This window comes from Salminus brasiliensis, chromosome 5 (genome assembly GCF_030463535.1).
Source record: "Salminus brasiliensis chromosome 5, fSalBra1.hap2, whole genome shotgun sequence".
NCBI lineage: Eukaryota > Metazoa > Chordata > Actinopteri > Characiformes > Bryconidae > Salminus > Salminus brasiliensis.
The window spans coordinates 18482045-18497597 of NC_132882.1; the positions used below are offsets into that span (position 1 = coordinate 18482045).

The 15553-nt window shown below is 40.6% G+C and overlaps 1 protein-coding gene across 2 annotated transcripts in view; it reads left to right on the top strand.

Annotated features, from left to right (window-relative positions):
* The window catches only part of grik2 (glutamate receptor, ionotropic, kainate 2), a 158737-nt gene that overhangs the window by 39881 nt on the left and 103303 nt on the right, over positions 1-15553 (top strand). For both annotated transcript variants that reach the window (XM_072679718.1, XM_072679719.1), the window contains exons 2-3: positions 8057-8224; positions 9086-9343. In XM_072679718.1, the coding sequence (XP_072535819.1) occupies positions 8057-8224; positions 9086-9343 (426 nt within the window). The remainder of the gene's footprint in view (positions 1-8056; positions 8225-9085; positions 9344-15553) is intronic.

Here is a 15553-nt window from a genome sequence, read left to right on the forward strand (position 1 = left end):
AGTCCTATCTCGGCAAGACAGGGCAAGTTTCTACCTGTAGTGGCCATCAATATTCCCTGTCTGTGGACCTTTTGCAATTGCAAGTATGACACATAGATCTGTGCCGTTTCAGCGGGGACCATTTTTAACCACTTGGCTCTTGACCGTCTGTGTCAGTCCTTTTTGTTATCAATTCCAGGCACATGTTTGTAAGCTGTAAAGTGATGTGTGGTGCTGAAGATGGAGCCAATGGGAGTCAACATTCACATAGATGTCACAGTTTTACTCCCTTCTGTCATCCCCTTTGAACCCCTCATCTGTTTGGAGCTAAAACCATTCAGAATCCCTCAGTCCCGTGTGCCTGAGTTTCACTGCTGAAAAGGGGCAGTAACCCACAAACAAAGCTATTTCAGCAAGCCAAACATCATTAATACCACCGATTGACTGGATTACTGAATATATTCATCAAAGGTACTCCCAAGACTTCTAGAGTAGGGAGCAGGCGTGCCAAGATAGCAGCAAGTGCATCAATCGATTCCAGAGCAGTGTGTAGAATCAGAACATGAGAGAGAGAGAGAGAGAGAGAGAGAGAGAGAGAGAGAGACAGAGAGAGAGGGATGAATAATAAAGAAAGAAGGGGCATAGACTTTGGAATTAAGTAATGATGATGTTTTGGTTTCCAGAAATTGCATGAAAGAAACTGAAGAGGGAACCCCTGTGATTTTGGGTGTTATAAAACTCAGTTAATAATTCACAATGAAATGTAGAAGTTGCTTTCTAAGTCCCACACTGTTGATTATCCTGGAAATCTGTTCTAGTCACATCCACCGTCTTCAGTTGGGGATTATGCAAATATAATCTGATCACAAACTCGATTTCCGTGGAGCGTTTAACTTTCTCCTCACCTGCAGTGTAAGCACTGTGAGTACTGGCAGCCTGGCTCAGTCTGGAGGTTCACTCAGTGCTTATTTAATCAACGCCTTTGTTACATTGTGATTATTGTAGTATGAAAACCAGAAATGTGAAATCCTTGTGGCAATTAAACGACTAATTCACTAAACATTTTCGTTCTGTGTGAGTTTTCACTTTCTTGGGAAATGTGTTCCCAAATTACTAATTTGCCTTTTGTAGAAGAGCTGGAATTGAATGTTGTGTGTGGCCTTTGTTAAAATTGTCTAAGCTTTTTTTATTTAAAAAATAAAAGTCAAAATTAAAACATACAGTAAACAAGCAAACAAACAAACAAACAAAACATAGAAAAGCATGTACAACTTGTAAACTGTTAAAGATTTGTCTGTATTTCCAAGAATCCGCTACATGCTGCTGCGGTTAATCGTTACTTCTTAGCTTGTGGCCGAAGCGGAGGGGTCACCAGTCAAATTAGATTAAGACAGAAAAGTGCACCACCATCACCGGAGTGCCTTGGTATTTTTGCACGTCTTAAGATATGTTGTTGAAGAGGGAGTAATACATACACACACAGACACACACACAGACACACACACACACACACACACAAAAACACCTCTAGCACAGCGTTCATTTAGACAAGTACCTAAAGTATTGATTATCTGTCTTCACCTTATGATTATAATGACAGCTACCCTTCACCTCATCTGTATCAGGGAAGCCTACAGAAATGTATTTATTTAAAGATACAAATGGCGTTAAGACTATGTTTTATTGTAATATGTACAGTATATAATATGTGCATATGTGGCAATTATTATTCATATTAATGAAGGTTTGAGTAATTTGCCTTAATTAGAAACTGTCAAACAGTGTTGGCTATGAAATGTTTGAAAGAAAGAAAATGTAAATTTTTTACAACAAATATCTAACTTAAAATAATCTCAAATAATTGTCTGAAGAATACAGACAATAAGCTCTCAAAATACAGGTTTCATTGTTTTGAGTAACAGGAAAGACAATGATTTTGACAATAATGTGATAATGCTGGGCAATATGTCCAAATAAATATTAAGATTAATTGAACATTTTACCTTCATTATGATTAATAAACAATTATTTGAGCTACTCATAGTGCTTAGTTGGCTCCTCCATGTTGCTTCCGTCTTGCAGAGTGGATGGGGCAGAGTCATGTGAATACACACACACACACACACACACACACACACACGCACACACACACAATAGTACATGAACACATTCAATATGTGAACACACAGTGGGGAAAGTACTAAGACAATAAAAAAATGTGAACCAACTAACTAACTTAAAATAAATAACCGACATGGGTAATATTACATAAATTAGAGGTTCTGAATGTTGCTTTTGATTAATTTCAATGAAATGCCCAGCCCTACTATTTATAACATACTATTAATATCTGATTTTTTTTTAAATGTAAAGAAAAAGAATTGTCCTCTACATAAAAAAAGAAAAAATCTTCTATTTAGAAATCATTTTCTATTAGATGGAAATACATTGTTGACATTGTTAGATATTACTGTCAATATTTTTACTACAATACTAGCATACATTACTACTTTATGCAGAACCTATACTGTTCTTATAAGTTCTGCATGTTTCCTTTCTGTCGATTTAAACTGTTAGACATTTACTGGACAACAAAAGATCACTGCAGGCAGGGAGCTGTCCCTTCCCAACTGAACAGTAAAAATAGATAACTTGTCTTGTTTTTAATTTAAATGAATAAGACATGAATACATATGCATGAGACATCAGGTGGAGTTGAAGTCAGTTTTGTGTGCAGTGCATGAATAAATCCATTTCCTAAATATTTGTTACTTGGATATGGCAGCATTAGTGAAGTCTATTTTTAGTCAGGATGCTGTTGAAGGCACCTGCAAATTTGTGGCTGAGGACTGGCTTGAAAAACGTAACCACAGTAGAGGACCAAAGACATGCCCGTGAAGATTGTCTGTTTAAAAGGACACCATCCTCTGGGAGTGGCGGAGTGTAATGATATGAAGTACACTTTGCTAGAACTTCCAAAGCTTTCATATTTCTCATTTACATAATATGAATAGCTCTAGTTTTAATACTAGACTAGACTTTTTTAGTAGTAGTCTAAATGTCTTTCAAATTGTATATACACTCACCAAGCTCTCAAACAGCCCCAATTCTTCATGGCATGGGTTTCACAAGATGTAAAAACATTCCTCTGAGATTCTGATCCATATTGACATGACTGTATCACGCAATTCCTGCTGATTTTTTCAGGAGCACTTTCATGCTGCAATTTTCCAGTGCTGCTAGATCCCAAAGCTGCTCTACTGGATTTAAATCTGGTGACTATAAAAGCCTGAAGAACACTAAAATAAGTGTCATGTCCATAAAGCCAGTTTGAGATGAGTTTTCTTTTGTAACATGGTGCATTATTGCACTGGAAATAGTCATTAGATGATGGGTAAATTGTGGTGAAGGGATGCACATGGTCAGCAACAATAGTCAAGTAGGCTATGACATTCAAGCCATGAGTAATTGGTATTAACAGGCTCAAAGTTTGTAAAAACTATTTTCCACAAAATCACACCACCCCCACCAGCCTAGACTGTGAACATAAAGACCTATTGGATGCTCATACCAGTTTGGGTAATCCTCTGTTGACCTCTCTCATCAGCAAGGCATTTCTACCTGCAGAACTAATACTTACTCAATAGATTTTCTTTATTGCTCCATCCTGAGTAAACTCTAGAAAGCGCAGTGCTGAAAAATCACTGAAATCACAATTTTCCCTATTCTGATGAATATTACCTGAAGCTGTTGCTCCAAACCTGCATGATTTTATGCATTGCACTGCAGCAACATGACATTAGCTAATGGGATACCTGCATGGCTGATTAGGTGTACAGGTGTTTCATATAAAACACTGCATGATTTATATAGGGTTGTCTAGTCTTGGGCCTGTCATGGTGACAAAATAATAATTGCCTCTGTCTTTAGACTCTAACCTCACTCTTATCTGTCTTTATAGCCTAGGCCTTTATTTGTGCCAATGGGAATCAAAACACTGCTTCGGTTACTGTGCTCCATTTACTGCAGTTATTTTCTTTTTTTTGTTACTTCAAAAAATACACCATATTTGTATTGTACCATAATTTAAATCTATTGTCTACATTTCTGGGCTCTGGGGAACAACCTTGCTTTTGTTATTAGGCAGGATATCATGAAATGTTGCATAGAACATAATACATTTCACATCTTGTGTTGTGTTACGAATCAAAGGACATTACCACTGGTTCTAAATTACTCTCAAGCACCTCTAATAAGAATAATGTATATTTCAGACTCACATGACTGCCTCCCCATTACTGAAATATCGGTGATGCTTGTGTGATAAGTGCTTTGCAGCCTGGTGGTCTGGCAAAACTAGGCTTGCCTGGTCTTGTTTCTTTCAGCGAACACATTTTAGTGAGGCAGTTTTGGAGGTGACTTTATTGGGATCATAGCAGATTGATCATCTGAGAAGATAAATTGCATCCATGTTGGCCTGCAAATCTGCAGCTCTTCATTGTTGTACTGGAAGTTGCCAATCGAAGACCCTTTTATCCTACTCAGTAAAGAAAATGACCACCATGTTTCCCCATGGTTCTGACTGCTGCTGTGAAATATGTACACTGGGAAATTTGTGCCCCCTTTTAAGTAAGTGTTCCCATTCAAAGCAGAAATGAGACTATTGTGCAACTATCGATTTTGTCACTGCGGTGGTTGGGAAGAATATGTCACGGTTGCTGAGTGTAGTATTGAACGCAGTGTCATTTATGGGTTTGACACATTCAGCAGGCAGACACAGGGCATAGCTCACAAGACTGGTGCCCAGCTGAGTGCAACATGACTGAACTGGATCAGTCATTGATGGGCCTGAGGCTGGAGCCAGTGTCACGGTGCACAGAGTAATGACGGAACTGTTTTGGTTCAAATCAAATCTGAATAATGAGAACATGTTCAAAATCCTATATTCCAGGTTCTGTCATATAAACAAACACGCAAATAAATAAATATAATCAATAAGAAAAAAGAAACTGTCGTTTACAGGAGGAAAATATGTTCTGTACTTTTCCTGTGCACAAAAAAAGTCCTTTTCACACAGCCTTGAGTGTGTGTTTTGGGGTAAGTGGATATAACCACTGGTCCAGAATTTGGAGTATGTCTGACTTACAAAGTGGCAAATGTAAATATTCCCATCATGGTTTGTAGTTTTTCACTCATAATGGCAGTGAATTACATTATTAATATACATTGGCAAATGTTTTACAAGGGTTTTAAGTAAGGTCTTGTTCTACTTAAGGCAGCCTTTTGCTGTGGCTTCGTCAGTCTACTAATGTCACAATAAAACTCCACCACTGCTCTCTGGTGATCCCTCAATTGTTTCTAGTAATTTGGCCAATAATGCCTTTAATTATTAACTTGCTTTTGTTAATTTAGGCCGTGTTTACGTCTGGCATTAACATGCCTCCTGGGGGATCTGATCATAAGTGAGAACAGCACAAAGTACAAGTGTGAGTGGGATGACCACCTACGAATGTGAGCACTCAAACTGCCATCAAAATATTTCTAAGATGCAGATCACTGTGATCGCTGTATCCACACCTGCCCAAATGAACGAGTACCACCATTATCCATGTACAGTTCGCTATTGTAGCGTGGTGGGCAGATTGTGGACGGTATTGTGGTTATGTATTTTCAGGCTGGGGCAGTGACACGGTGGATGTGGACAGTGATTTGCTGTTGGGGATGTATTAAGACGCTTTGGCGTTCACACTACAAGAATAATGTGGTCATGTGGCGTCACTGACCACCTCTGAATGTGATTTGAGTGATTGGATTACAATGTGTCTCAATGTGGCGATCACAGTGATCTGCATCTGAGAAATATTTTGACTGTACACTTCAATTTTCCCTTTGTGAAAGCAAACCAAACCAAGAGCACACAAGGGTACCCTAGCAAATGAACTATAGATGTTAGAACACCCTTACTCTTTGGGCGGTTTTACCTGTATCTGTTCAGAATTTAGGCCTAAACTGTAAAAGCTGCTGTTAAGTTGGAAAATGTTTAGATTTTGTTCATGTAAACTGGTATTTTACCTTGATTTGTTGTAATTATAATTATCCTAGAATAACAGCTTCAAAGTCCTGTTGATGCTTCACTGACCTGTAATAGGAATGGTAGATTTAACATTTTCAGACATTTATTATTAGAAGATATTAGAAGATAGAAGAACATAATCAGTCGGGTTTTATCCTTTTTTTTTTTTTTTTTTAATTCAAAATAAAAAATAGAAATGTCTGTGTGTCCCATTCCAAGCCCACTTGTATACTTAATAAGCACATAGACTGATTTATTTTAATAATAAGCTTATGTATACAGAAACACTTAATAACAATCATTTAAACAGAGGTCCATTGTTTATAAAATGTATATATTTATATATTGTTTATCAATTTTAATGCGATCAAAGTAGTCAACTAGTTGACTAATCATTGCATAATTTTAGTTGACAGGATTCTTTCAATGTGCAAAGGGTACATATTTTATCACAACCACCATAAACACCTAATCATATCATTCAATAATGAAAACACTGTAATGCAGTGGCAAAATATTTTTACAGTGTTACATGTTGAATATGAAAGTGAAGCACGGGTAAAGCATTCTTTTGTGTTTGGATTTAAAGTGTCTAGAAGTGGCTTTTTTATTTTTAGACTTTGGAATAGTAAGACATGCATCTGTAAGAGAGAGAAAGCTTCTTACACCAGAATATTCTTCAAACATCTATTGAAAGGCCTTAGTAGAAATTTAGTCAGCCTGCTTCTTCATTTCCTAAATTCACCTCCCTCACCATAACTATGTACTGGACCTCTTTTACTTTTTCTTTTCTCTTCCACTCATTTTTCCTCTTCACTTGCCTGTCCACACTGCATTAGCCTTTCAGTGGAGTCAAAGAAAGGACTTTAGCTGCAATTGTGTTCCCTCTGTGTGGAAAGATGGTTCCAAATGCGCAGGCTTCCAATTATAGTACATCCCGCTTAACTGATGGTTATTAATTCCTTCAAACTCATTATGGCATGCAAAATAGGTTTTCCCCATGGGACGAATACTAATGAAGGAGAAACTTTGCCACTCTCCTGTTACCAGCATGGACCTTTTCTATTGTTGCACATTCTTGTGCTGTGTCACACTGTACGTGCATTTTGCTAGTTGTATTCAGAAAATGAAGTCCACAGATTGACCCAACCCTCTAAGAGCGACTGCAAACCTTTGTTTTACACACACACAAAGGCAGTCTTGGCTTAAGGCTTTAGTCCTAAGTGAGAAAATGCGTCCAAACTGCCATTGCTGCCAACTGCGGCTTGGGAGCCATTAAGACCAATTGTATGTAGGCTAAAACGTACAATGCCTGTTAAAGGTAAAGTCATTTCTGCTGCAATGGCTGTATCACTGTATCAGTGGGTCAACCTACACAGGTGTAGTTTACATGTATGTGTTATTTTTCTAGCAAATACCCTGACGACAGATTTAAAGAGTCACCACAAGTTATTTACAGTGTCAGACTGCACCCTCTAGAAAGTGTAAGTAAAACATTGAGTCCAGCCTTACTCTGACTTATGGTGAGCCAACAGGGCCAAACCACAGGCTGACCCAAACAAAACACTTCAATCTCTCTGTGTTGTGCCTCACTGCTCCCAGAGGGCTTGATTGATTGAGCTGCCGGCCAATCAGAGCACATCGATCTAAGAGTTCCCCCATCCCCAACACCGCCAGCATCCATTCATCTACTGCCTGTCAAAAGAATTCATAAGACGATGGCCATGGTGTAGTCAGCTTCTTTAATACTGCTTGAGGCTTCTTTATGTTGTTGTCTTTTTTTTCATGACATTTTGGGAGATCATTCCACAAAAGCTGTAATCATTGCTCTCCAACTAATACCTGAGAGTATTATTTAAATGGATGACAGATTGTCTATTTAAATGGAAAGCACACAGTTACAGTATATCATTTGATCATTAAATTGTGATATGAGCATAATAACAATATTCCTGTGAGATGAAGTAACAGCATCTTTCTCTGTCTCTGTTTTGTTTCTTCTAGGTGGAATATTTGAATCCATTGAAAGTGGTCCATCAGGTGCTGAAGAACTAGCCTTTAAGTTTGCTTTAAATACAATCAACAGAAACAGAACTCTACTGCCAAACACAACACTCACATATGACATCCAAAGGATAAACATCCACGACAGCTTTGAGGCTTCCAGAAAAGGTATGACATGCAAATTCTATCTGTGCAATGAATTGGTTGGATTTGTTGTAAAACCAAATACATGTATTGGGGGTGGTTTTCTCTGGAGGTGGACCGGAGCACTGACTGTAGGGAATAAACATGCAATTTGAGCAGTTGTGGGATGCTAGAAATGACATTAATTTTAATTATTTAAAAGACTCGCTGTGTCTGCTGAAGTCGTATATTGATAAGATTAACTGAGGGGAAACATCACTGGCCGGCTGGTGCGTAAACAGAGAGAGAATTGATGGGTTGTAGGTAATGAGTTAGTGGCGGTAATGCATAAGCTACCAATACCCCTGAGACAGGTTCACACACTGAAATCATCTGTCATTTCTACACTAGGGGAACATCTGAATTCTCTTCTCCTGATTATACACTCCATTAGCACTGCTGCTGTAATTGAGATTTTTCCCCCCACTATGCTTGTTAAATGAGTACAACAGAGCAGGAAGGATTTTTTTTGTAGTGCACACAACAAAAGAACACTGATGCTAAATTGGCACTTTTTTAGACGTTTATACCAGAATTTATTCAAACTTATTAGGAAAATAACGGCCTTTGTTTATCTGTTTTTGTTGTTGTTGTTTTTTTTTCCTAAATGATTTTAGCTGATCGCTGTAGGCAGTAGTAATAGTATTTAGCATTTGTCATTTAATTTAGTTATAAATATAAAATGCCACACTGTAAAATGAATTTAGTGTAATTGATTCAAGAATGACATCTTAGGGTAAGAATAACGGACATGCAATTAAATCACTGTCTCTGCTGATTATTAAATTATTACATTACGGAGCAAATCACATTTGACCATTACTAAGTGTTGCATTCTCTCTCCAGCCTGTGACCAACTCTCTCTGGGAGTAGCAGCCATTTTCGGACCTTCTCACAGCTCTTCAGCCAACGCGGTTCAGTCCATCTGCAACGCACTGGGGGTGCCACACATCCAAACCAAGTGGAAGCACCAAGTTTCAGACAACCGCGACTCGTTCTATGTCAGCCTCTACCCGGACTTCTCCTCGCTCAGCAGGGCCATACTGGACCTGGTGCACTTTTTCAAGTGGAGGATGGTCACTGTGGTGTACGACGACAGCACAGGTAAGAACTGGTATCTCCTTAGCAGCCATATTCCACCCCCAGCTGTTCCCAGTCTTTCGCAAGCCTGAGCGTCCTGACCTGGGGTGCGGGACTTTACACGATTCCCTGGTCTCCGTCTGGTCTACAGTGTAGCCAAAGCCCCAGGCTGACAGGCCCTGTTAGAACAGCAGGCAGAAAGCGCCTCAGCGGTCAGGGTACATATGCCATATGCCAGGGTTCAACTTAGTAGCCAGCAAATGGGAGATCCTGCCAGATTTCCCAGAGTGTTCATTCAAGCTCTCTCCCAGCACTCTACTGCATGTAGCCTACAGCCACTGGCCAGTACCATGCTACTTCTTTCATGTGTGCACTACAATAGGCCCACTTGTTTAGCACGGTGACATTCTACAGCACTCCAGCCTACTCTCTGAGTCGTGTCTAGGGGCGGTAATGTAAGGTCGAATCGCCTGTGGCTCTAGTGCTTTGCTGCAGGCACTGAGGTCCTCCTAGCCGAGTCTGAACTTCAAGATAGAATTGATCCCTGTGTTTCTCAATGCTTAGATTAATTAAGGGGTAAATGGACACGGCTGGCTTTCAGTGGGGTTAATAGTGCCTTGATTTTCTGTCACAGGTGCCTTAAAATGGGAGCGAGACACAAACCGAGGGCCAAAAGGAAGGCCGTTTATGCAGATGTGCTATAAAACAGGAGGCCTTATCTGGCTTTAGAGGGAAAACAATAAAGATGTGCTCGGGTTGTTTCAGGGTTGAGGCCACCTCTAATTTGGCTTTATAAATGAGTTGAGCTCCTTTCATGTTTGCTGCTAAATGAATAGATCATTGGAGCATAATGGTTAAACATGAACAAACAGCCAAACAAGCAAATCAATGACCATAATGGCATTTCTCTAATGGCTCAACTTTGTAAATGCGGAAAAAGCAGAATGGCAGCAGCGGAGGCAGGGCTGGCCTCAGCCTGCCAATCCAAAACTCTGTCATCCTGGTGGGCTTGCTGAGTTTAAAGTGGGCCTGCGAAGAAGGGAGTGGGTGTGCAGGCCGTGCAGAAACAGGGGGAGGTGGTGTTTTTTTTTTTTTCCTCCCCTGTGCTCTTCTTTCTGTTCCTCTCTCCCCGATGGCAGGAGAGAGTGACAGTTTAACTTCCCAAACCAAGCATATGAGCCCATCTCCATGACAACATTCTCAGTGGTGGCTACAGTTTAGGGAATAGCCAGAATAGAAATGGAGGTCGCAAGTCTCAAAACACAACAATGCCATTCGACATGGCTTAAAAATCTGTTTTCCAAAAGGCTTCTTTTTTTTCCCTTGTATTAAGCTGGGGGCTCCTCTGAGAGGGAGACCGTGGTGCGAATGACTACCGGCCAGAACAATAAAACTTGAATTGGCTGTATAAACAGCATTGCAGTGTACTTCATTCCTCAGTGCTCAGCGAAAAAGGTAATTTAATGTGTGCCCAAAGCATGTAATTCCTTTATGGTTACTTGTTTGACCTATATGTCTGGCTTTTTTTTTTTTTTAATTGTGATAGTTTTAATAGTCAACAATGGCGCTGGCTGGAGGCTGTGTTCACTGGGCATAGGACAGGGCATGGTAATGTGACAGTATGTGTCATAATGGACTGTAAAAAGAGCTATATAGCTGCAAAACTGTACTATAGTGTACTATAGTAATAGTATAAAATGCATAGTGCAAAATGAAGATGGAGAATTATGAGTGGTTAAATACTTCATGTGATATATTTGCACTTAAGACAGCAGCAATTTTTAAACACCTGCTATCTATATCCACTCTAATTATTCTGAATTCTGTTTGTCCATGAATGTCACTGTTGCATGTGTGGGTGTGTGTGTGTGTGTGTGCCCTCGTCTCTGAGTGTGCATGCGTGTGTGTGCTAAATACACTTCAGAACTGGGGCGAGAGCTTGGATTGAGACGAGCACTGCTGGAGCGCACCCAGGGTCTCCCAGGACCCCTTCAGTAATCTGTTTCAATTTGATCTGTGCGAGTGCACCAAACCAGCGGCGCCATTCACAGTAATGAAGGAGCTAGCCCATCATACGCTCGGCTAGCGCTCACAAGATTGTTTAGAGAGTCACACTGCCATTTTTCCTAAGTGGCATGATAATTTAAGACTTCTGCATTCATGCCTTAATAAGTGCTTTGATCGTTTCATCTCTAAAAGTGGCATTTTCACAAATACTCATAATGACGCTTTAATAAAGTCACTCACATTTTGTGTGTCTTCTGTAAGAGCAAGCAAGCAGAAGGGATGGTGGTGTTTTAAATCAGTGCGTGATTATACAGGTGGTCAAATTATGCCGCTTTCAATTAGCCCTAAAAGGACAAAACAGGAATGTCCTTGAAAGACGTTCCCACCTTGGTGGAAAGATGGTCTAATAAGATGTTTGCAGTTTATGTTAAAACGACAGCACCTTATGGTAACCGCAGCAGTGTAATTGCTGTCTTTGTGGAACTTTGACAAGGTGTTTAAGAGTACGCCAGGCATGACGCTGGGACGCAGATGTTCTAGACTTGCTAAATGACTGGTGATTGTGCTTGCTGCTCACCCAAATTTAGAATATGCTGTGGTTCAACGGAGTCCTCTCTTTACCCTCATCTGTCAGCACTACAGACTGCTTCCTTCCAGCTTAAGTACTGCTGAATTTAGAAGTGTGTGTGTGTGAGAAATTACAGAGGGAGCTCGATGCGAATGCATGTGTGCATGTGTGTAATTTCCCCAAAGTGGAAGGACTCTGCCTTTCACGTCGGCTATTAAAACCTTTGACCGGAAACTTGTTTTAATCCTCCCGCAATTTGTTCAAGCAATTTAATTGAACGTAAATAAGCCCGCCCATGCAGCAAGGACTACATTAACCTTGACCTGCTTGTCTGGAGCTCTCAGAGTCACGAGGCCGGCTTTTCTGTGTCCTTTCCCTACCCCTGAGTGCAATCCTTTACCATTCACGCCAAGAGGAAGAGCCGTTCATCCTGCACATCTGACTCTGTCAGGGGTGGTTCCTCTGGAAGTGGACTGGAGCTCTGGCTCTGTCAGACAGGCCTGCTGTTTAAGGGACTTTGGCAGGGAACACTTGGGCGATGCAGCCCATCCACAGATATTTATCACAGGCCGTTATGTTTCACGCTCAGGAGACTCCCAGACGGGGCTTCTAATAAACGCTTTGAGTGGATGAAATATTCATGCCGAGTTAAATACGGATCTAGGAGCAGTCGGGAAGCATTAGACACAGTCAATACAGATCAGTACTGACAGTTGCTCTTTTTCTTCTCCGCTCCTGCCATTTTTTTTTTCTTTGGGCATGCCCCTGCCCATTGCTACAGAGCGAGGGCAGAGGGCATGAGCAGCCATGACAGAGTGGCAGCACGCCACAGGCAGGGACGAACAGGGAAACAGGAATTGATGATGTAAGAGAACGGGAGCAGGTGGAACATGGATGTCTGCCGTCACAGTGGGTGCAACTCTGTGCATCTTATGCAAAGATCACACTACACAATATTTTTGTCCTTCACGATTTTCACTAAGTCAGATTAGGAACTCATTGTGGCATTAATTTGTGTCATGTCTTGATCTGGATACAAGCAACATAACATGTGGGAAGCTGACCAATCATCCCTCTTTCTCTCCTCCATGTTTACATATGTATGCCAGAAAGCACTCTTGTCCTCTGATTGGTCAACGTCAAGAAACATGTCATTGGTAAAAATCTAACGTGCTAGACTTTTCAGCGGGGTGTTGTGTAGCGCCTCAGACGTGTTCTTTGACTGTGTCACACTACATGATCCGTTCCTTGTTCACAACATATTGGAGCAGCCATGGCCTGAAGGTTAGAGAAGCAGCCTTGCGAATGGAAGATCACTGAGCCTCTGAGCCGACAGGACACAGGACCCTTGAGCAAGGCATCTAGTCATCAACTGCTCCCCTGGCGCCTCAGCTAGGGCTACCCACCGCTCCGGGCACATGTGCTCACTATTCCCTAGTGTGTGTATGTGTGTTTTCTCTGCACAAATGGATTCAATGCGGAGGACAATTTACAACATGTGCAGAAAAAATGGCAATTAAATGGTTATCCTTCTATTCGGGCCAAATGCTGAAGAGCTGACAAAATCGTGTTATAATTGTGCAGAATTTATATAGTCTTATCCCGCCATTACTCTATATAAACCTAAGACTGTGCATCACAGCAATGTCACATGATTTTTAGAGAAAGGTTGGACTGAACTGGCTGCAATAAATGCATCAGTGGCTGTTTTTTCATGTGTGGCCCCTAGTCATTTATATGATAAGATGTCTCGGACACGTGATAAACGACCATAATGATGTACATCACAGATGTATTGTTTATGTGAGATTTTGACAATTAATTCAGAATGTAATAGTGATATGTTTAAAGATTTGTAGACATAGCTTCTGTTTGGTAAATTCGACTGCTTTAAAGTACACCCATTGCTCACACAGATGTTCATTTGCGCACATACAGCTTGCAAAGTCTCCATAAAATAAATATTGGGAATAGAATGAGGCGCTCTGGAGCAGCCACACATGAACCTCACCATGCCCAATGCCAAGGTTCGACTAAAAGCATACAAAACTCCTCTAAGCTGTAAAGCAGTGGAACTGCATTTGTTGAAATGATGGAGCTCTATCCGGTATCTCTGGGTTGAGATGAAGTGGTGTTTGTGATCCAACATCAGTGCTTGACCTCACTGATGCACTTGTCGCTGATTCTCCTTGCGATGTTCCAACATCTGATACAGAATGTTCCTAGAAAAGTTGAGTCTATTAATATCCTTTATTTCAGAGGAAATGTTGGTTGAGTTTATAAAGTGTGTAGATGACTCTTTTTTATTAATATTGTTATGAAATGTTGTACAGTTATATAAATTAAGATTCTTGGGTTAGGTATGGTTCTAAGAAATGTTATTTATATAGACCCCTTACACTATTTAAAGAACCAGTCATTAAATAGGCCCTTTGATAGGCCCCTCTAGATATGATTTGCAAACAAGTGGCTGTTCTTTCTGGGAACTCTTGCGGAAAGATTTCGGAATCACTACTTTAGGGAATTACTTTTTTTTTGTGGCATCATTCCAAAGAATCATGCACTGCACAGCACATGTACTGTGTTTGTATGCAACATTTAAAGCAGCATTATGTAAGAATTGCTATTTTTTTGCTTCTGGGCTCCCCTACCGTTGGAAAGTGTGATTCATGCTTTGAGCCACCCCTAATGAAGACACGCCTGACACGTGCATTTTTGGACAAGCTGAGAAATACAGAATCATCATTAAAAGTGAAAGAACAGATACTTGTGTTATGCAGTTTTCACAAGTGTTTTCCCGCCTACTTCACCAAAGTCATATAGTGTAGTTAGTAGCATTCTAGTAGCAAGGACAGAGACATTTACAGGTCAGTGGAGCATTTAACAGGATTGTGAAGCTGTTTTTTAAAGGTAAAAATGCTACATAATGTTGCTTTAAGTGCACACTGAGTTTAACTACCAACTGAGCAGGCACTGAATCTCCACATGTGCAAGCTGTGCTCAATGACTCACAGTCAGCTTGCAGCAGGGCACTGTTGGGGTTACCATCATCGGCTGGAGACAGGGTGATGAGTCGATGAAAGCTATGTTCAAAATCATTGTGACTGCACCAGAGCGGAGAGATGGTCTCTCTATAATCTGGCATGCTTCCAATGGCCAAATGTAGGCTATATACAATAATAAAACCGTGTAGTCATATAGGGAGGATGCTAAATCACTTGCTGTAGATCTAGCTCTGTGGAGACAGTGTGAATGGTATTCAGCTTACTCTACTGTGTTGGGTGACCTTCATAGTTATCTACCCTTGAACTTCCCCAGAAGCCTAGCCTGAGTTTGTTGGGCTCACACTCTGATGTTGGTAAGATTCTGCCTCAGAATATAATGAAATAAAACGCTTCATAGTGTGAAGTAAGCAAGTGTGACAGCCTTCTTAGGGCAATCCAGCCATCACCAGTTGTTCAGCTGATAACGAGGCGGCTTGCTGAGAATGAATCTCAAAAGCTTCATGACGTTCCTCATACTCTGGAATTCTCCTCGTCTTTCTGCTGCGCTCAGGAGTGACACTTGATTGACGGGGAGGTTCTGCAATGTAAGAGCAGGCCAGAAGCTTTACTTTAGAAGGCTGAGAAAATACTGAGCGGAGGACTGAGAGAGAGAAA